General features: G+C 40.0%; 2 protein-coding genes across 2 annotated transcripts; one reads left to right on the top strand and one right to left on the bottom strand.

Annotated features, from left to right (window-relative positions):
• Positions 1-1,787: 1,787 nt before the first annotated feature.
• Positions 1,788-12,723, bottom strand: rnft2 (ring finger protein, transmembrane 2). Its single transcript, XM_080894470.1, has 10 exons — positions 12,594-12,723; positions 12,440-12,517; positions 11,083-11,594; positions 10,921-10,997; positions 10,161-10,261; positions 9,682-9,835; positions 5,085-5,234; positions 3,675-3,740; positions 3,468-3,569; positions 1,788-2,745 (listed from the first exon to the last, which is right to left on the bottom strand). The coding sequence occupies exons 2-10, from the start codon at positions 12,484-12,486 to the stop codon at positions 2,611-2,613; spliced, it is 1,344 nt and encodes a 447-aa protein (XP_080750596.1). The 5' UTR covers positions 12,487-12,517; positions 12,594-12,723; the 3' UTR covers positions 1,788-2,610.
• Positions 12,724-12,760: 37 nt separating this feature from the next.
• spring1 (SREBF pathway regulator in golgi 1) lies at positions 12,761-20,176 on the top strand. The gene is made up of 5 exons (XM_080894473.1): positions 12,761-13,375; positions 17,032-17,188; positions 17,286-17,437; positions 19,012-19,125; positions 19,645-20,176. The coding sequence occupies exons 1-5, from the start codon at positions 13,280-13,282 to the stop codon at positions 19,726-19,728; spliced, it is 603 nt and encodes a 200-aa protein (XP_080750599.1). The 5' UTR covers positions 12,761-13,279; the 3' UTR covers positions 19,729-20,176.
• The last annotated feature ends 357 nt before the right edge of the window (positions 20,177-20,533 follow it).

Genomic DNA, 20,533 nt, shown 5'->3' on the forward strand with positions numbered 1-20,533 from the left:
AGTAGACCGTGCGTTTTGCCGCGAAGACGAGATGTGCTGGCTGCCGATAGACCATCCTCTGCTGCTTCCAGGTGACTCAACCTGCAGCTCCCGTCGACCCTCGCCGTGCTCCGTGGCTCAACTGCTCGCGTCGCGCCTACGAAGGATCGGGGATAAGCTGGAGAAAAGCTGGGCGACCGAGCGGGCGGACGTCGGCTACAGCTGCGGGGACAGAGGGACGGTGGTGGTAAGCGGACGGGGTCACCTGAAGGAGGGCTTCCTGTGCGTTGCGCTGCACTTCACCGTGCTCGTGCTGTTCGTCGCGAGGCGACACCTGTAGGGCGCGAGGCTGCCTCACCAGCAACAGGTGAGTAAACAGAGTCACGTCACCTGTTCGAGCGCGAAACCACTAAGCCTATCTCAGATTTGGATGAAAATTCATTTAGGCATATTTGTCAAATTGAAACACACACACACACACTAAATAAATACAAAAATGCTTTTTTTGACGCAGGCCAAGAAAACATTTTCTTTACTACTTCCATCAACTTTTCTTGGCCTTTCCCAAATGAAATAATCAATTTTAAGATATAAAAATACATTTAACCTCTCAATATTTGCACAACAACTTTCATCAAGGTACCATAAAAACTGGATAAATAAATTTGGCGATAAAAATGTTTTAAGTATTAGGTAATTATTAAGGGTTCCACTTCTACAGAAAACGAGATGAAATAAATATTAGGATAGAACTGATGCCATTCTCTACATTTCATTTTCAGACGGTGCTAAATAGAAATTATAGCTCTACTGCAGGTTTCACGTTTCTTATAATGCGTCTCAATAAAGTGCGTGTATCTCTATCTCATCATAGACGGTGCCTTTAAGATTATGCATGAGGGAAAGCAACGGGCTCTCATCATTTGCACTTAAAGCAAAGGATGGAGGAGAGTCGGAGGACGCGGTGCAGGAAGAAGTGTGCACAGCGGGTGGAAAAGCGACAAACGAGGAAGCGGGTTAAATTTGTGTTTCAGGAACGGAACTGCGTTTCTGACTATTCTGCATGTGGCATGAAGACTAACTCAGGTCGGATATGGATGCACTATACCGAGCTGAGACGACACCAGCAGCCCTGCAGTCAGTCAGCGGCTATATCTACCCCTACGTGACTCTCCAATTCTGTCATCCCATCTACAAGCCGGTGATGTAATCTTCCCCTGGTAGAGTGGAGGGAAAAGCTTACTAATAGTACGCCTTTAAAATTTTCACCTCCCACAATGCGAGTGCATCAGTGAAAACTGGGGTTAAACTCATTAGACCTTCTGTATCTAGGCTACAATTAGTGCAGCAATCCTTAATAATGCACTGAAATGTTTCCAAGCTTCATAATGCACTGTACCTTTTCTTTTTTTTAAACATAAGCTATAAGTGTAAGCATGTAAATAATGAGAGTGGTTTTTACAGGTGTTTTCTACAGTGTTTAGATGATGTTTACACATTACTCTGCTTTTTTTTTTAATCTGTTGGGGGGAGTGTTATGTGGCTTGTTATTATAAAGAAAACTCCTAGGAAGCTATGCTGTTATGCTGTCTGTGATTTCTGCAAAAAAGAAAAAAGCTTTTTCCCCCCTAGTATATTTAATGTAATGTGGGTAAAATTCCTGAAACGGTCTTTTATAAAGTGTATGGTCTTTATACTTTTAAAACATTTCATATGAATTTTTAGCAGTCCTGATAATAAAAAAACGTTTACTGAGATATGTTCTTTGTGTCATTGCATTTAGACAAGAAATACACCTGATATTTGAGCTTAAGTGCTTTATTTCAAAACCAATGATCTCAGTGCTTCACTGCGCATTTTCCATATAGTCCTAGAGTCTATTAAGCAGCCCGAGGAAAATTATTCTAAATAAAATACACAGTAACAACATAAATGAGGAATAACAATGGAAGACAATTTACAGTGTGGACGATTATCAGATATGTGCCTCTGATGTCAGTGACAATGTATGTACTACATATCAACACTTTTACAATGCACCGTTTATGGTCAGGCTACTTAAACGGCACACACCACCTTGTTCCTTATTCAGTATCTATATATGCTTATGTTTTACCAACCACAACATCTTCTACCTAAAGAGTACAAACTGATTTTCCATTAAGAATCATTCTGAGACATTTCATTTTCAAATAAAGTCATTTGTAGAACTAAATCAATACATGTGATGAAATTGTAAAGACAACTCAGAGTGTATATTCAGTCACGTTTTACATTATAACCGCACTTAAAACAAACTTTTATATTAAAAAAAGTCAAATAAAAAGTTACCCATAGATTACAACAGTAGCAAACCATTGAAATTGAGCTCAAGTTTATGTTCCTTTACCACATTGATCATTTCTTTAAACATGTGGCCTCAATCACCAGCTTTATAGGAGATGATTGTTTTTAAATATATTCGATTATGGCCTTCTCAAATGCCTATAAATTTAATGTCCCCAATATATCATGTATTACCCCAATTATTCCTTGCCTGATTTATATAAGACATTTACAGAAACATCACTGTTTACCTGGCTTCAGAGTACAATCACATATCTCTGGATGCTCATGCTATATTATTAGAACTTAGTAAATTTGGAAGTGAGCTGAGGTGGTGCCATCCTTCCAGCATCTCAGGGTCTCAATGACAGTAGACCGACACAGTGGACACGTTCTCTCACGATCGAACCACAAACACAGGCATTCCTCGCAGAACACGTGCTGCAAAATAACAAAATCTTCATTTATTTGATGGCAGAAGTGTGACACATACATAGCTAGGATATCTTGCTAAAAATACCAATAAATAAGTAAATTTGTCGCTCAAGCTACTCTTGTGAAAACTGCATCTAAAAAAAATGGACATAGTCACCATGAAATCATCACGGGTTAATGAAGCCTCGTTGTGAAACATTGAGCATACTTGACCCTCCATATAAGCACTTCCGAAACCAGATGTCACAACTGCAGGGAACATCTGACTGTGAAACCATGTGACATAACCATGGAAACAACAAAAGCAATAATCACATGTTAGGCTTGTCCTGCATTATTGCTCTTTTGGATAAAGGGGGCTGTAATTTCAAAAATTAACATCAGTCACTGAACCTAGTGACTGAGCCCTTATTAGAGGATCAAGGAATCTAAAAGCTGTTTGTGACCACAGAGCCACCCTCTGCTGGCCATTAGAAAGAATGCAGGTTTGGTTTCAGACCCAGAAACTATGTCCATCTTTTATAGAAGTCTATAACATAATTGTTATTTACAGATGATAACAGAGCAACAAAAGTAGGTCATATTAACTTTTAACCACACCCAAATAACAGTCAGTATATAGTGACATTCAGTGACAACAATTTTGACTTTAAATGAGCCAAATAATTTGCAAAATTTAGATTTTTTTTTTTTTTTTACCATTTTGTTACCAGTTAATGAACCCTTACCTGACAGAGAAGTGCAATGGGGTCTCTAAAATCAGCCTGACAAATAGCACAGACATCACCTGCCTCGCTGCACTGCTGACTGCCAGCTCTCACTCCATAACTCTGGATGACATATGCACAAACACACAAAGGAGTGAAATCTTCTGGATAGTCATTTAGATTTTTTATAAATTCTTCAAAAAACAAAAAACAAAACCCACAACTGACCTGGGAGCTGCAGAGCATGACCAAGGCCTTGTGTATTGCAGATATACGTCCGCAGATGTCAAAGGACTGCAAATCCATCAAGATCAAGACAAAGCACAATTATTTAAAAAATAAAAAAATATGGAATTACAGCATCCGTCAGGATTCCCCATTTCATCCAAAATTAGAAAGGACTTAGTTTACAGACATGCAAACAGATTCACAAGTCCATATTTGGGCACACCGCTGCTTTGAAATGAAAACAAAGAAACAAAAATCTATTTTACATAACTGTTCATTTCAACTTTAAAACAACAAAAATGGATTTCTTTTAGGGGCACACCTCACTAACTTAATTCTTATCTCACTGTCTTTATATGAAATAAAGCCATTACAAATTGATCAAAAGTCAAAATTGTTTCAGTTACACACAAACTAGACCTTTGATAACTTCCTTCACCTACAGCCTTCTGGTGTAAGCTCGTTTCTTTGAAGTTCATTCAACTGTTGCCCAGTCATTCAACACCGTTATGACGACAATGACTCAAAGAAGCATTCATATCAGCATGCTGTTATACTAAAGCAAGCCTTGCTTTGCCTGATTCTGGAAAACACCTGTGTGCTGCAACTTGTACATGGAGTACGCACATCCAGGAGATTACCCACGTAACTCAGTCGAACACCCCCATATTTAAGAACTACAACATCTGAATCACTGTTATATTTAAAGAAAGCAGGTCAATAATTGTAACCACACATTGTAGAATGAATAGTCTCAGAGTGTAAATAATCTTTGCATCATCCATAGACTTGCTCATTCATGTTCCATTAATTTTCACTATTTCTGTTCTCCCACAGAATGTCGTGTCCAACTTTTAGTGAGTCATTGCCCAAGAAAGTCTATTTTCTGAGTTTTGAAGTCTTTTTAAAGGCTGACCTTCCTGTGACCATTGACTAAGTTTTCTGCCTTCTTTCTTCCCCTGTCACGGGTCCATGAGCTGAGGTGCATTCTTACTCTGAAACTAATGTTGCTTAAAAACATCATCATTGTCAAATGTGACAATGCTGGGGTTTTTTTTTTTTTTTCCACCAGTTTTACAGAAATTTGCAGAGGCATTACCTGTCCATACTGGGAACAGCAGACTAAATGGTACTAATGACTTACAATTATTGGGGAGAAAAGAATGGTTGAGGAAAAGTCTGATAATTTTAAATGACCCCTCATCTGGATTCCCCCTCATGCCAAAATTTCCATGATACCAATACATGACTGAAAATAATGACTGAATTTTGATGATTTTTTTTGCAAAGGAGCACCACTAAAATTCTACCAGAAGTCTAAAAGTAAGTCTTTAGTGGAAACCTTCCATGCAAAACCTAAAAAAAAAAAAAAAAAAGGACAAAAGCAATTTTGCCCTCAGGTGCTGAAACCTTGCAGAGGCTGTAGATGATGATGAGTGTAGCTCCCAGGAAGTAACTGTTTGAGGGGTCTTCTCCCATGATGTACTTGTACCACAACTGGATGGGAACGAGGGCTCGAAACAGCTGGCTCAGCTCCTCGATCAGCAGGTAGAACTTACCCTGCACAAACACACACAATATTAAAAACTACATCAATAGCTGAGACTTCAATTATTCAGTGTCAGTGACTATATGTGGCCATGTAAACTGAATGGCAGCACTTTTGAAAAAGAAACAAAAAAGACACATAACACAAGTTTCAAATATAAGGAAAAAATATATATACCCAGTGGAGACAATATGTATTCTTTGTCTGATCCACTCACTAGCTGTCCAAAAAAGCAAAAAGGACTCAGTAGCTTCAGGGCACTCTTCTATCTAGTCGAGAGCAGTGTGGTATTAAAAGCTTAAAACAGCATGCCTCCAGCCCAAATGTGGCCGCTGTCCAGATCTCAGCAGTTTCACAGCAGTACAAGCAATTTCCTCACACTGCAAGGGAAACTGGCAGCGGCTCTTTCCACCTGCTACCCAGTGCCCACATTAAGCTCAGCCCTATGGGGGCTCGCTAGCTATCTTTAAAGGGCCTCCCTTCCGTAATCACAGAGTAGAAATGTACTTCTGTCCCCACTGCCACAAAGTGTGTTAAGTGAATTGGGGACGGTTAAAAGCGGGGGCGAACAAAACGAAGGCAAACTTGATTCCCCGATTGCCCTGGCTTGCATAATGACTTCCTGGATGATAGCTGACAAAGATTGATGACTGTGGGTAAAGAGGCACAAGCAGCTGGGTAGGCAGGGGAAGTAGACCTCTACTAGCTACTAATTCATCTTCCTTATTGTCCCCTCAGTCTGGCATCCCACAGTGCCCATCACGCCCACGTAAAAACTGTCAAATTTAAAGTTTGGAGATGAGCCAGCCAGTGTGAGTAGCAGATACTGCTTGAGTAGTCCTTAGCTTAGCCATTACTGTACATTTTTATCTACAAGACTGGAATCTACATTACTCAGAAAGGATTGACAAACAAAATGTGTAGTCGGTTCTGTCATAGCTTATTCTTACTTCCTTTGACTGGCACATTGTGGGTCATTCTTTTAGGGCTGTTGCAATATCCAATGTTATTTTGGACCTCAAAACAAAAAAGGATGCACTAATATTATCACAATATGAATAAAATAACAGTAATAATAGCGTCACTCAAATTTAGCTATATATAAAATACGAGTGTATGGAGGTGGTAAGAAAGTTACACAAGAAGAACAATTGCAGTGACAGTTACACAGAAACTGCAAGCTGGACAAATCGTATCACTAAAATTAGCCACACAGTTATTCAATTCACCCGAAACATGAATTTACTTTGTTCTATACTGCCTTACATGTAATACAATTTGACTTTGTATGACTGTTCAAACTAAAAAACTTTAACAATGAGATTTAGTTAATGGAACTTACTGGACGCTCCTGTTCGAGTCATTTTTTCCACAGCTACCAAAAGTCTAAAAAGGAAATCTTTCTGGCGTAGGCAGAACAAACATTTAAAATAATTTTTGTGCATTCTTTACCTTCTTTAGTTTATTATTTTTATTTTATTTTTATTATTTTTTCTTAACAGAGCTGCATTTCTGTGCAAAGGTCTTGCGCAAATGCTCACTTCTTTATATTGTTCTTCCAAGGAACCAGCCTTTCTTCTCAGTTTTTAAAAAAAAAAGTGGTCTTCAGCAAAAGTTTTCTGAAGGTCTTTTAAAGGTTTTCTTTGGGCATTGGCAGCTTTGTCGTGCGGTCCAGTCTTTGTACTCGACCATTTTCAGTTGAACACTTTTCTTGTTTTGTTTTTTTAAAAGTGTGTGTCCTTAAAAGAAATGAGGAAAAATGAAGGGCAAAAGAAGAAGTAAATGCCCTAAAAATGATCTACAGTAGATTACAGTAGCTGAAAGTCATGTTCTTAAGAAATAGAGTAAAAAAAAATCCAAAGACTCTGTGAAAGGTCTTTGATATGCATACCTGCGATATGCATTTATTTTATAGTAATTTCTCTACTCTTGGGATTTATTAGGTATATCTTATGTATTTAAAATATATTTAACTCCATATTAGCACGACTGAAATTAGCGACAACTTGATAACACTGAAAATACATGTTTAGTAATTACCCATTAAATAAGATTCAAGCAAAAGCAGTTTTATGAGTCTATGCCTTTAAAACATAACCGTCATGGAACTTCTGATCGCATGCCCGCTATTGCTTGTGCAAACTTGTGCTGACTGCAGTGATTATGTGGAATCATTAGTGTATCCACAGCTGGACACAGTAATGAATCCAAAAGGCAGATTATATGACTTCATGGGGTTCAGAACAGACAGCACTGTCTGGCTTCAATGAGAAAAAAGCTAAGAATTGATGATATAATTGGGGATTACCAAAATATTTTACGTGTCCCATCACAACTGTGAAGCTTCAATCCGTGTGTGTATATTTGTGTGTTTGTGAGCGGAGGATACAGGTAATGGTCCAGCTCCAGGGAGGGATGACCTCACCTCTGCAATCCCCTCGAGGGCAAATGAGCTCAGTTGCTGGCTGGTGTGGTTCTGATAGGCCTCTAGGTTTGTTTATCAGTGGAAAATTTAATCCTAATACTTTATAACTCCCCCCTCCTCTACCTCCCATTTAACGCACAAGCACACAACGGGAATACAAGCTGCACCTGTATGGAAATCAAAGTGTGTGTGTGTGTGTGTGTGTGTGTGCGTGCGCGCGCATTTGCAGTCATACTTTGTCGCCTCAGGACAGAAAAAAACCACACAAGCAGACACCCGCACTCACAAGGCTCACCTAAGGAGTACCGTTTAAAACCTAATGAATACAAAACAGCTTCACACTGTGACCCTTTAGCACTTTGTTCACTCAGTGGAGTATTTCATCATAGTTTAGCAAATTTTCTTTTTTCACCTCATGAACCGAGCTTAACAACTTTAAGAGTGAGCACCCTGTAACTTGACATGTTGTGAACAAGCATGAATACTGCCTTTTGACAGAAACTTGGCTTAGATGTCTTTCAAGTTTGCTATACAATCTTACAACATATACAACCTGGTATTTCATTAATGAGTTAAAGAGAAAGAAAGGTTTTTGATCAAGTTGTTCTAAATCTTAATAATAATAATTTGCAGTGTGATAATCGAAGAAGAAAAGAATGACATGATCTGGAAAGTAAAGATGCTCAGTTTTGGTAAAGGCCTAATCAAAATTAATCAGTTGTATGGCCAATAATTATAATCTCAATTATTTGATATTTTATGATTTTTCATGAACTTTAACATTTGCATTTGATTCCCTTTTTTTCCAAATACAGGATTTGCTTGGGTTTTAATTAGAAATCGCATGAAAAGCAAACGTGAACGTGGTCAAAGACACAAGTCATCTGGTTGTGAGTTTATGACCCTTCCTGCAAAGTCACCTGGCAGTCGCTCCCTGCCTGCAGCCTCCACTGCAGGAGGCCTGCAGATGAAGGCAACAAGACGACCGGGCTGAATGTGCTTGCAAAGCCAGCGTGGTAGCCATGGGGAGAGAGACTGAGAACATAAAGCCAACAAACAACTGACCGCCAAAAGGGGACACTGTGAGAAATCCCCTGAGACCTTGCAACCATTAAATTGCCTTCCACAAGTTTACCTACCAAAATATTTTATGTCTATTACTGCTTGTTAACGAAATACTCTTTTTCCATCATCTTGGTCTTAAATGAGCTAAATAATGAGTAAAGTTGAACTTTTAGGGAGGAGCAAAAGAGGACTGCTGTCAAGGAAAGGAGTGCGCTTGATTTTAACACAGACAAAATGATTGCTTTACAGTGAAAATCAAGGCAAAGAAGAATTCATTTTTATCTGTTATATCTGTTCACTGCATCACTATCTGATGAAGAAATCTACAACACTCTTACATCACTCTGACCAGACCTGATGACAGAGTAATGAGCACAGAGTTTCAGATTAAAGCCGCTGCCCAGTCACAGTGGAAGGACCTGGTTGAGATGATTTAGCTATCTGACTATTATACCTTCTGGCCACATTCTAAATGAGGTTTTTCAAAAATGTGCAAAATCTGGACGTTTCTATTGGACATCGATCTAAGTGGAAGAAAATTAAAGCAGTGGTCCCCAACCCCCGGGCCACAGACCGGTACCGGTCCATGAGTCGTTTGGTACCGGGCCGCGAGAGTTGATGTTACTCTCAATGTCGTTGGCGCATTTCAGGAGGACGCTGCTAATAAAGTTACACAATTACACAGTGAATTTGCATTTATTATTATTTTTACAAAATGCCACAGTTTTTTGTCTTGGTCGTATCATCCTCGACACCTTAAAGGCCGGTACGTGAAAACATTGTCTGACATTAAACCAGTCTGTGGCACAAAAAAGGTTAGGGACCGCTGAATTAATGGATACTTATTTCTTAATTTACACTTTCACTGAAATCAAAATGTTGTCTTGGTCTCTGTATCTTTTTTTAACATGAAAAACGTGCATTTTCTGTAAAAAGGTCTAGAAAATGAATGAATCTGGATTTCTTACCCTGGATTTGAATGCCAGGAGAATCTTAGGCAGAAAGAGGACAAAGCATTTCAGGATGATGGTGACGTACTTGAGTACAAAATCTGTGATGCCCACTGCCCAGATCAGATCAAAGAAATCAAAGCTGTTGAGGATGGGCTTGGCAAATATGAGGCTAGAAGAGAAAAACAAAATGAATCAGCGATTTATTGTCAAGGATGGTGTTGCTTACACTTCGTCTAATGACAAACAACAGCAGGAAAAGATGTCAGAACATGTCAGAAACTCTGTGGAAACAAAACAACAAAACAAACAAAAATACTCACAGGACAAGATCAGACAAGAACGGGAACACTGCCTGAAGGAAATGGAAGTAAAAATAAAACGCACAACATAAAAATGAATGGGGAAAAACCTAAATGTATATGTAGAAAAAAATAAAATAAAATGGCAGGCAAAGAAACACAGAACTACTAGAAAAATCTTTGCTGGTTCACTACCTGTTGTGCAGCTCTTCATGACTAAATGTGTAGTAGATATACACGATGTTCCCTCCAAGGAACATGATGATCCATAGAGCAACAAATACAGAACGTTCCTCCTGGTAACAGAGACACATAGAGGGATTTCAAGCAACATGCACCATACATTTCTTCTAAATGTGCTGTAAGGTGCTAGTATTTCAAATAATGCTGCAAACTAACAGAATGCTTGGTGTGTTATGAGTTTGTTTGAATGTGAAAGAGCATGTATACATAGACATCTCTCACATAAAAAGTCAATTTTAAAAGGTATTTCAGTGATTATACACCAAATTGATTTATGATGTTTAGAATAAGACTTATTCAGCGTGTATATTTTTCTTATGCTCATCAAGACCAACGACGATGATGAATTAATCCACCTACAAAATCTTCTGTCTACCAAAAAATGATTACACTTATTTATTTATTTTTACAATACAGCTCTGTTGTAGTCCAATTGTTATTGAAACGGCACTACGTTACATTTAACACACAATATCGTCAAAAAATGGATCAGTGCATTCTGTTTTAACATCACTAAAAATATTATTTAATAATAATAATTACTAATTTAATATCATTTAACAGTTTTATTAAGTATAATAAAGAGAAATAAGGAACATAATTACATCTTTCAGTAATAATTGCTGTGCTAAAACGTGCTTGGAAAACATTAGCGTGAATCTGATCTAAGAATAAAATAGCTATACTTCTTGGATTTTGTTCTACCCTTTACCCGTAATGATACTTGGTGCCTTAAAGTGGAATTGGCATAGGCAAACGTGCTGGCCATCCCCACGCATACAGCAATTCCTGCGAGAGAGGTGCAATATCATCAGTGCATGAGAGGTACCGTTAAACAATCTTAGCCACATTAGTCCTCCACAAGCTGAAATACCTAGTTTATGCTGAAAGCAGACTTTAGCCAACAAAATAAGGATGAAGGGGAAGCCTCTCTGTAGCCAGGTGACCACTGCTTTCAACTCAGACAAAGCTGGGGCTGGGGTGGACTGGTCTTCCTGGGCCTCCTCCCTGGAGCTGTGCCTTTCTGAGCCAGCTGCTGTGGTAGCCTGCTGGAGCAGGGACGAGGTCCTATGCTGAAGGGGCTGATGGTGGAAGTGGTGATGGTGATGATGGTGCTGAGGTGGCCGAGGGAGAAAAGGTCCACCCTCTGTGCGATGGGGCCCCCCTTCCTCTCTGGATGATGCTGTCATCTGGATAAAAACTTCAGGGGGAGAGCCCAAGACTAAGCCGGCTGCCTGGAATTGGGCAGAGGAGACAGAGCTGGAGGGGACACCAACAAGGCCGGAGAAGATCTGCTGGGGAGAAGCGGGTGATTCAGGCTTCAGGCAGTCAAACACACCACCCTCATCCAGGCTGCTTTCCGATCCCAGAGTTTGGCTTCGGCTCCTAAATGGAGAAAAATTGCACGTAGTATAGTATGCAGTCTTTGAATAATCATCAGCATCTTAATCTGTGTAGTGTGTTCTTCAATTATCAGAAAACCTCTGGGGACAAAGATGCGTTTTTCTTTTACTCCAAGTCACAGATATTAAATTGAGACTGATGATAAAACTTGATGAGTCTGGCTTTCGGTTGCAGTTTTTCTTAAACAGGGGTTAAATGAATGAAATGAAGAAGCCTAAAGCTCCCTCTTCAGAGCCACGTCCTCTAGCTCTTCTGCTGGGGACACTGAGACATTCCCAAGCCAGCTCAGAGACATAATCTCTTGAGCGTACCCTGGGTCTTCCCCAAGGCCTCCTCACAGTAGGGGATGCCCCAAACACCTCACCCAGGAGGCATTCAGGTGGTCCAGATGTCAGATGCCCAAACAACTTCAACTGATTCATTCATTGCAGAGGAGTAAAAGCTTTATTCTGAGTTCCTCCTGTATGACCGAGGTCTTTAGTATGTCTCTAAAGGCCGGCCTGAGCGCCATTCATTTCCGCTGCCAGTATGTTGCTCACTGAATTATTGAACTAAACGCGATTGGAGCTCCAATTTTTTATTCTGGCAAAATGAAATGATGCTGGTCTATAACTCCTTTTGTTTTGTGCTGAGAGTAATTTAAGAGTTATAAGGCAACAAATGGAGGAAGGCCAAACTCAAAGTGTTGCAACAATGTTGGAAAGCACATATAACCTACAATTGCAAATATGTGGCCTTGCCAAAACTACCAAGAAAGCATACAGGCGGTGCAGGCAGAAGGGGTGACAAAAGCATCTGTGCATTTGTGCAGCACCTCCTTTCCCCACCTTTCAGAGGGCATGCCATCCGTGTTGCTGCTGTGTCTCCTCTGCATGGCATACCGATCATCACCACATGGTCCAGTCCTGTAAACGCACAAATCCACAGTATCATCACCAGTATGTGATTCACAGAAGTGACCAAAAATATAAACCACTTTACCTGAATTAATGCGGTGTACTGGACTACAGCTCTTGTCATGGTTGTTGTAAATGGTTAGCTAGACAGCTGCTGCTGCTGCCCAGACGATCCGCTCGGGAAACTTCCGGTGTGGCGTCACTAAGACCGCCATCTACCAATCAGCACCTTCTTTCCGACCACACGACATCCGTGCTGGGGATTTGTTTTGCTGATGCTGGATGTCAGATTTTGCTGAAAAAAAATCCCACCGTTTCTTCTTACTAGACATAATTTTGGACATGATCGAATTATTATCTACAGAGGAGACGAAGAAGCGTTATTAAACAGCGTCATAGCTTATTGGTTATCGCTCCTCATTATTTATCTAGCAACACCGAGAGCAGACGGCGCTAGCTAGCAGGCTAACAAAGCTGGCATTTACAGTGAAACACTTAGCTTGCATGTCCAGCGCGTAATTCGGTAGTTTCAAAACATTATATTTAAAGGTTGCTATTGTGAGTTTAAGAGTTAAAACATGGGTTAGCTAGAGTTAGCTATTTTCCGTCTATGTCCTATATTTGCATTTTTACCACCAACTGAGCTAGCTTTACATTATTTACAGTTAGCCTTTTCATATTCCTGAAAATTGAAGACAGCCAGAGAACTGCTATCCGTGGAGGTTTGATGTGTTGGGCTGTCACTTGCATTTCCCCAAAGCAAGCCATGCTATGATGGTGCTACGGCGGCTACTGAGAAAGCGCTGGGTGCTGGGAGTTGTCTTTGGACTCTCCCTCATCTACTTTCTGACCAGCACACTCAAACAGGTACAGAAACTCACACTGAGATAAGTCGATTACAGAAAAAAACATGCAAGAGGAAAAAAAGATCTAGTCACTTTCTTTTTTCTTTGCTTTGTAAAAACAAAAAAACACACTACATGCCAATTCTAAGTAGGAAACCAAACATACACGCATTAGTAGGGAGCTGTATATCCAAGCTTCTACCTTGTCCAAATAACTATTCTTCTGAATAATCACAATTTGTGGCATTATTTTTTGAAAGTGTAGCTGGGTCTAATATTACAGACTTTTACCAGCATCTAAACAATAATTTATGCCCACTTTTTGACAGATTTCTAAATGAAAATGTTTGTGCTTTCTGTTTTGTGTGTGTATGTGTTCCTCAAGCTTGGGTCCTCTACCAGCAGCCCGAGAATGTGAGGGCTCTGATCTTAGCTGTTCCTATGACTGCACTCTTCTGGACAGGCCTCTGATGGTCAGCCTGCAGTCTGCTGGAGCCACTATTCAATTTTGGGGTTTACAGTTCGTATCACTGGGGCCACTTGACTTTTCCTTCCACGTCTGCTTCAGTTGTTCCTTCAGCTTCTCAGTTTTCTCATGCTTTCTTTTTGAAGTTGTTGTCCCATGGGATAGAGACATTTGCAGTCTCCTGCTTTTTGTCAGCCACCACTTTCTGTGTGGCTGGCCATCAGCTTCTTCTCTATCCTGAAAGTCCCACAGGGTCTTAGCCCTGCAGTTTTCAGCCAGCAGGTAATAGTAGACTTCTAAAACACATGCGCATAGATATTCTCGTACACTATCCCAGCCACTTGATAGGTCCTCTCAATGTATGTTGTCCCTTCTTGCATCTTAGATTCTGCTGCAGTGTGCTGGATAGTTCTAGGAAGCCTTTGCACAGTCTGCAGCTTGGCTTCTGTCAGCTGTGGTAGACCCCTGCCTCTATGGATCTGGTGCTTAGGGCCTATTCTTGTGATGCCATGAGCTGCCTCTGTGCTGTCCTTTAAGTCTCTAGCCACTGGTAGGATTTCTTGATGCCAGCCACTTCCTCCATCTGTTGATGGTACACCCCATGTAGGGGCTTGGTCTTGTATGATAGCTTCTCTTGTTCCTCATCACCAGCTGCCTTCAGCCAGCTGAAGACCTCATAGAGCAGCTTAACTTGGGGGCTCTCTGTCCGATGCATTAACAGAGGCTCCACGTTTCTTCCTGGATTGTGGCTCTGGCACTCATTAATCCTCTTTATTCCTCTCTCTGTTGCTCATAGAGCCTCAGGGTGATGGCCTTTGGGTGGAGAACTCATCAGTGGCATCTGTGGCCCTTTCATTATTATTATTATTATTATTATTATTATTATTATTATTATCTGATGACTACCATTGAGCTGACCGTTCTGCCTCCTGGCAGCTCCACCTCTTCAGTCCAGATCACCTTTACTTTCTTTCTAACCATTCAGCCACACACTCACTCAGTCTGAATGACACCTTAATGTCTAGAGTCTCGGATTACTGCTGCACCAGTAGCTGGTGCTTTGACCCAGCTACTGGTCAACGTACCCGTTATTTCCAATGCTGTGCTCATGTGTGGACTCATGTGCCTATTCAGTTTGGTTACGGTGATGCTGCGCAGGATCTTTGCTTTTCCTTGAACTGCACTTTTCTGGACAAAGCTGTCGGTTTTCATTCCTGGAATCTGCTTTTTCACTGCCCAGAGTGTTCAGATCATCAAAGTGACCACTGTTCCCCTCTCCTTGTACATCTTCTCTGGCTCTTCTCTCAGCCCTTGGTATTTCTCAAGCTTCTCGTGTTTCTTCATCCTGATGTTGCTATTGCTTGGTATTGCTACTGCTGGGTATTGCTACATCGATCACTATGGCCTTCTTACTCTACTTGTCTTCTACATTGTTGAAACAGTGGCTATAGTTTCTCGAAACATTACTGTTATTGACAGATATTATCTGTCAGAATAATAATATAGTGAATTTAGAATAGGGTTACAGTGGGGCAAAAAAGTATTTAGTCAGCCACCGATTGTGCAAGTTCCCCCACTTAAAATGATGACAGAGGTCAGTAATTTGCACCAGAGGTACACTTCAACTGTGAGAGACAGAATGTGAAAAAAAAATCCATGAATTCACATGGTAGGATTTGTAAAGAATTTATTCGTAAATTAGGGTGGAAAATAAGTATTTGGTCACCTCAAACAAGGAAAATCTCTGGCTCTCACAGACCTGTAACGTCTTCTGTAAGAAGCTTTTCTGTCCCCCACTCGTTACCTGTATGAATGGCACCTGTTTGAACTCATCATCTGTATAAAAGACACCTGTCCACAGCCTCAAACAGTCAGACTCCAAACTCCGCCATGGCCAAGACCAAAGAGCTTTCGAAGGACACCAGGAAAAGTATTGTAGACCTGCACCAGACTGGGAAGAGTGAATCTACAATAGGCAAGCAGCTTGGTGTGAAAAAATCAACTGTGGGAGCAATCATCAGAAAATGGAAGACATACAACACCACTGATAATCTCCCTCGATCTGGGGCTCCACGCAAGATCTCATTCCGTGGGGTCAAAATGATCATGAGAACGGTGAGCAAAGATCCCAGAACCACACGGGGGGACCTGGTGAATGACCTGCAGAGAGCAGGGACCAAAGTAACAAAGGTCACCATCAGTAACACACTACAACGGCAGGGAATCAAATCCCGCAGTGCCAGACGTGTTCCGCTGCTGAAGCCAGTGCATGTCCAGGCCCGTCTGAAGTTTGCCAGAGAGCACATGGATGATACAGCAGAGGATTGGGAGAATGTCATGTGGTCAGATGAAACCAAAGTAGAACTTTTTGGTATAAACTCAACTCGTCGTGTTTGGAGGAAGAAGAATACTGAGTTGCATCCCAAGAACACCATACCTACTGTGAAGCATGGGGGTGGAAACATCATGCTATGGGGCTGTTTTTCTGCCAAGGGGACAGGACGACTGATCCGTGTTAAGGACAGAATGAATGGGGCCACGTATCGTGAGATTTTGAGCCAAAACCTCCTTCCATCAGTGAGAACTTTGAAGATGAAACGAGGCTGGGTCTTCCAAAATGACAATGATCCAAAACACACCGCCCGGGCAACAAAGGAGTGGCTCCGTAAGAAGCATTTGAAAGTCCTGGAGTGGCCTAGCCAGTCTCCAGACCTCAACCCCATAGAAAATCTGTGGCGGGAGTTGAAAGTCCGTGTTGCTCGGCGACAGCCCTAAAACATCACTGCTCTCGAGAAGATCTGCATGGAGGAATGGGCCAAAATACCAGCTACTGTGTGTGCAAACCTGGTAAAGACCTATAGTAAACGTTTGACCTCTGTTATTGCCAACAAAGGTTATGTTACAAAGTATTGAGTTGTATTTTTGTTATTGACCAAATACTTATTTTCCACCCTAATTTACGAATAAATTCTTTACAAATCCTACCATGTGGATTCATGGATTTTTTTTTCACATTCTGTCTCTCACAGTTGAAGTGTACCTCTGGTGCAAATTACTGACCTCTGTCATCATTTTAGGTGGGGGAACTTACACAATCGGTGGCTGACTAAATACTTTTTTGCCCCACTGTATATGCGCAACCATATTCTGAAATTTATGTTGCTCTTCATTAGCTTTCCATGACCCGTTTCTTGTATGTGTGCATTTTTCAGGAGGAGCGGACCATACGAGACCGAACACTCTTAGAAGTTAGAGATTCAGATCATCGCATCCCCTGGAAAGTCCGCTTTAACCTGGGGAACAGCAGCCGACAGATCACTCAGTGTAGAAATTCCATCCAGGGCAAGACACTGCTTACAGACGAACTTGGTGAGTAATAAATCTATTACTCACCACCATACAGTGATAACACATCGGATGTAGCCTGTAACCAGTGCTTATCATAATCTGCATTAATGTTTTACAGGATATGTCTGTGAGAGAAAAGACTTGCTCGTTAATGGCTGCTGTAACGTCAATGCTCCCAGCACCAGACAGTACATATGTAAAAGTTGCCTGGCCAATGGATGCTGTAGCATCTATGAGTATTGCGTGTCATGCTGTCTCCAGCCCGATAAGGTAATCTGTCACATCAAGGGCCTTCAGGATCATCGCGTTTAACTTTCATCGGAAAAGGCATATCTGCCCACATGCTGTGCACCTTTGCATGCACACATTTGAAACTAGGGCTGCTCAATTAATCGAATTTTAATCACGATTACGATCTGGGCTTTCAACGATCATTAAAAATGACTGAGCCGATTATTAGCCCCTCCCTCTTTATCCGCGACACCTTAAAGGCCGGTCCGTGAAAATATTGTCGGGCATAAACCGGTCCGTGGTGCAAAAAAGGTTGGAGACCGCTGATTAAGAGGACCCGAGGGAAGCTCGGAAAGCTAAGCAGAAGTTATTTGGAGAGGAGAGTGACTGCCGTTGGTTGAAAAGAGAGGTAAAAAAAAAAAAAACTTCAGTGGTGTTGCACACTATTTTATATTATTTTTTAAAGTCATTGTTAACCCTTTAAAGCCGTCAGAGCAGCACGCTCCGTTTTGTGTAACTATTTTTAAATCCCTGTAGAATCTGAACCATGTAAGCTAGCGCAATAATTTGTTTTGCATATGAAACCGGAGGAGTTGTACTTACAACTTATGCCATCAGCTTGTCCTCGGTCACGGTTTCCTTCCACATAAAGCTTTGCAAAAATTGCATAAAAAGCGCTTGCAGGAACAAAAACATAATATTCCAGAAACACGCTTCGCTGATCCGATCAGCTGTTCGTAACACTTCCCACAGTGAAACAGGCGTCAGCGCGAACTATCACATGTCCGCCATTTCCTGGCCGAAACCGGTAGTGACGTCATTTTCGCGGAAATGTAGTTTTTTTTACTTGTAGGCCTTAAAGGCCTATACTGGTCATGTTTGACTTTTCTGAATAGTTTCTGGGATGCTTAGAACTCGAATTGCACAGCTGGAAATAGTTTATTTTGATGCACCTGCTGTTTTCTTTGAAAATTTGCATCATAGGATTTTTTTTTTGTTTTTCCTGCAGTATATAAAAATTGGTGTATCTCCAAAATAAAACTATGAACACACTCAAAATAAGTTTCCTGTTGTTGTAAACTATTTTTTGCAACTTTTTTGTATTTAAAGTTTTGAGGGATAAACCTCTTAAATTTCTCCAAGTAGAAATATATGTAAAAAAACAAACAAAAACGATTTTCAAATTTTTTTTGTAGTTTATTGCACTTTTTTGCAATTAATGTAGTTACTATGGACTTAATGCATACATATTATTAAAATATGGGCTATAACAGTTGTATAGCAACTTGAAATGCTCCCATAAATGGCACTACAACATGTAAAAAAATAATATAAGCTCTGGCGGACTTGGTTCTATAGTAGGTCTTAAAGGGTTAAATAAATATCGTCAAATAATCGTGATCTCAATTTCAGTGAAAATAATCGTGATTATCATTTTTGCCATAATCGAGCAGCCCTATTTGAAACCAAAGATATCATTTAAAATTGCATATTGAGTTTGCATTTTAAGCAAAGCAGTGCATGCAATGGGAACAGATAATAAATCTAAGTGATTATAAATCTATACATGTTTTTGTACATGTTCAATTTCTTTTCTTTCTATTTTTGTTTAGCAACTTCTTCTTGAGCGCTTCCTGAATCGTGCAGCTGAAGGTTTCCAGAATCTTTTCACTGCTGTCGCGGATCATTTTGAGTTGTGTCTGGCCAAGTGTAGGACATCTTCACAAGTATGTTAAGTTCAACAGAAGAAACAAACATGAATTGTTAGATTTTCCAAACCAGTTTTAAAGTGTTGACCCATACAAATCATAATAACAATAACTGTAATCATTTGGAAACAAAGGAATAGTGAAATTAGTAGTCTGGCGGATATGCAGCAACACTTACCCTTATCTCTTGACATTCAAAGTCGATATTTTGCTCATACATTTATCTGTATATTTTTCAGACAGTTGTTGACAAAAGATACGCTTTTATTTGAACTTGATGCATCACTATGACACATAATGATTTTCTCATGAATTTCCTGAGACAGTTGGTTCATTTAGAAATTTGAAAAACTCCCCAAAATAAAAATAAATAAAAAACAGAAACAAAACTGATTCTCGGCTAATCTCATTGTAAATCACTGAATCTGCACAAGCTTTGAATATTTTCAGTACTGTGAAAGTATTGAGAAGAGCAATATAAGTGCTTTGTGAAAAAACTTTTTAGTTTGTCTCATTTCTATTTTTCCCCTTCTCCAGAGCGTTCAACATGAAAACACGTACCGAAACCCTCAAGCAAAGTACTGCTATGGTGAGAGTCCTCCAGAACTTCTGCCTGTATGAGCCTATTTGACTTGCTTCTGGTGTTTAGTAATCGAAGAGCAATGGAATAGCAATTGACAAATAAGGGTGTTTGTTGAAGAGATGGTGCATATGAAATGCTTGGACAATTTTGCAATATTGTGGCAAAGAGATGAAGGAATGCAAGACCAACCTCAAAAAGGACAAAACGCTGTATGCTTTTTTTTTTCTTCTTTTTTTAAAATTATTTACACTTCATAAGTGCATAATACGCTTTATCCGTTCATCCGTGATGATCATCAGGTCTATTTAGCAGGCAGCTCATCCATCAACACTTGCTTCAAACAAGTCATAAAGTCATGTCATGAAATCAAACGAACCTTTCTGTTTTGTTCTGAACATTTTAAAATGGCAAAGAATGTGTCCTAACCTCTGTGTATAGTGCATGCAGATGAAATGCTTATTTAATAAAAGGGACTGTGAAACTGAATGAGTTTCTGCTTTTTTCTCTCTGAATGGTGACATGTAGATTTTGTAGTAGTGTGGTTTAAATGGCAGTTTAACTCTAGCAGGTTTTATTTAACTGAAATAACAGTGGTAGATAGCAATGTCATGCATTCAAATTTTATTAAGCTTGTGGGTCTAAAGCACCAGGAAGAAAATCAAACAAGACATCATTTTGAAATAACAGCTGTTTTTTTTATTTATTTATTTTTTTAAAATTAATAGTTATGGTGAATAAATATAAGTTCCACAGAAAAGAAAGATAATGCAAGGAATTTCAGTATAAATAACAGTAAAAAAAAAAAAATCAAAATTTGATTAAAAGTTCTTGAAAATATAGAAA

The sequence above is a fragment of the Rhamphochromis sp. 'chilingali' genome, assembly GCF_963969265.1.
Source record: "Rhamphochromis sp. 'chilingali' genome assembly, chromosome: 10".
Classification (NCBI taxonomy): Eukaryota; Metazoa; Chordata; class Actinopteri; order Cichliformes; family Cichlidae; genus Rhamphochromis; species Rhamphochromis sp. 'chilingali'.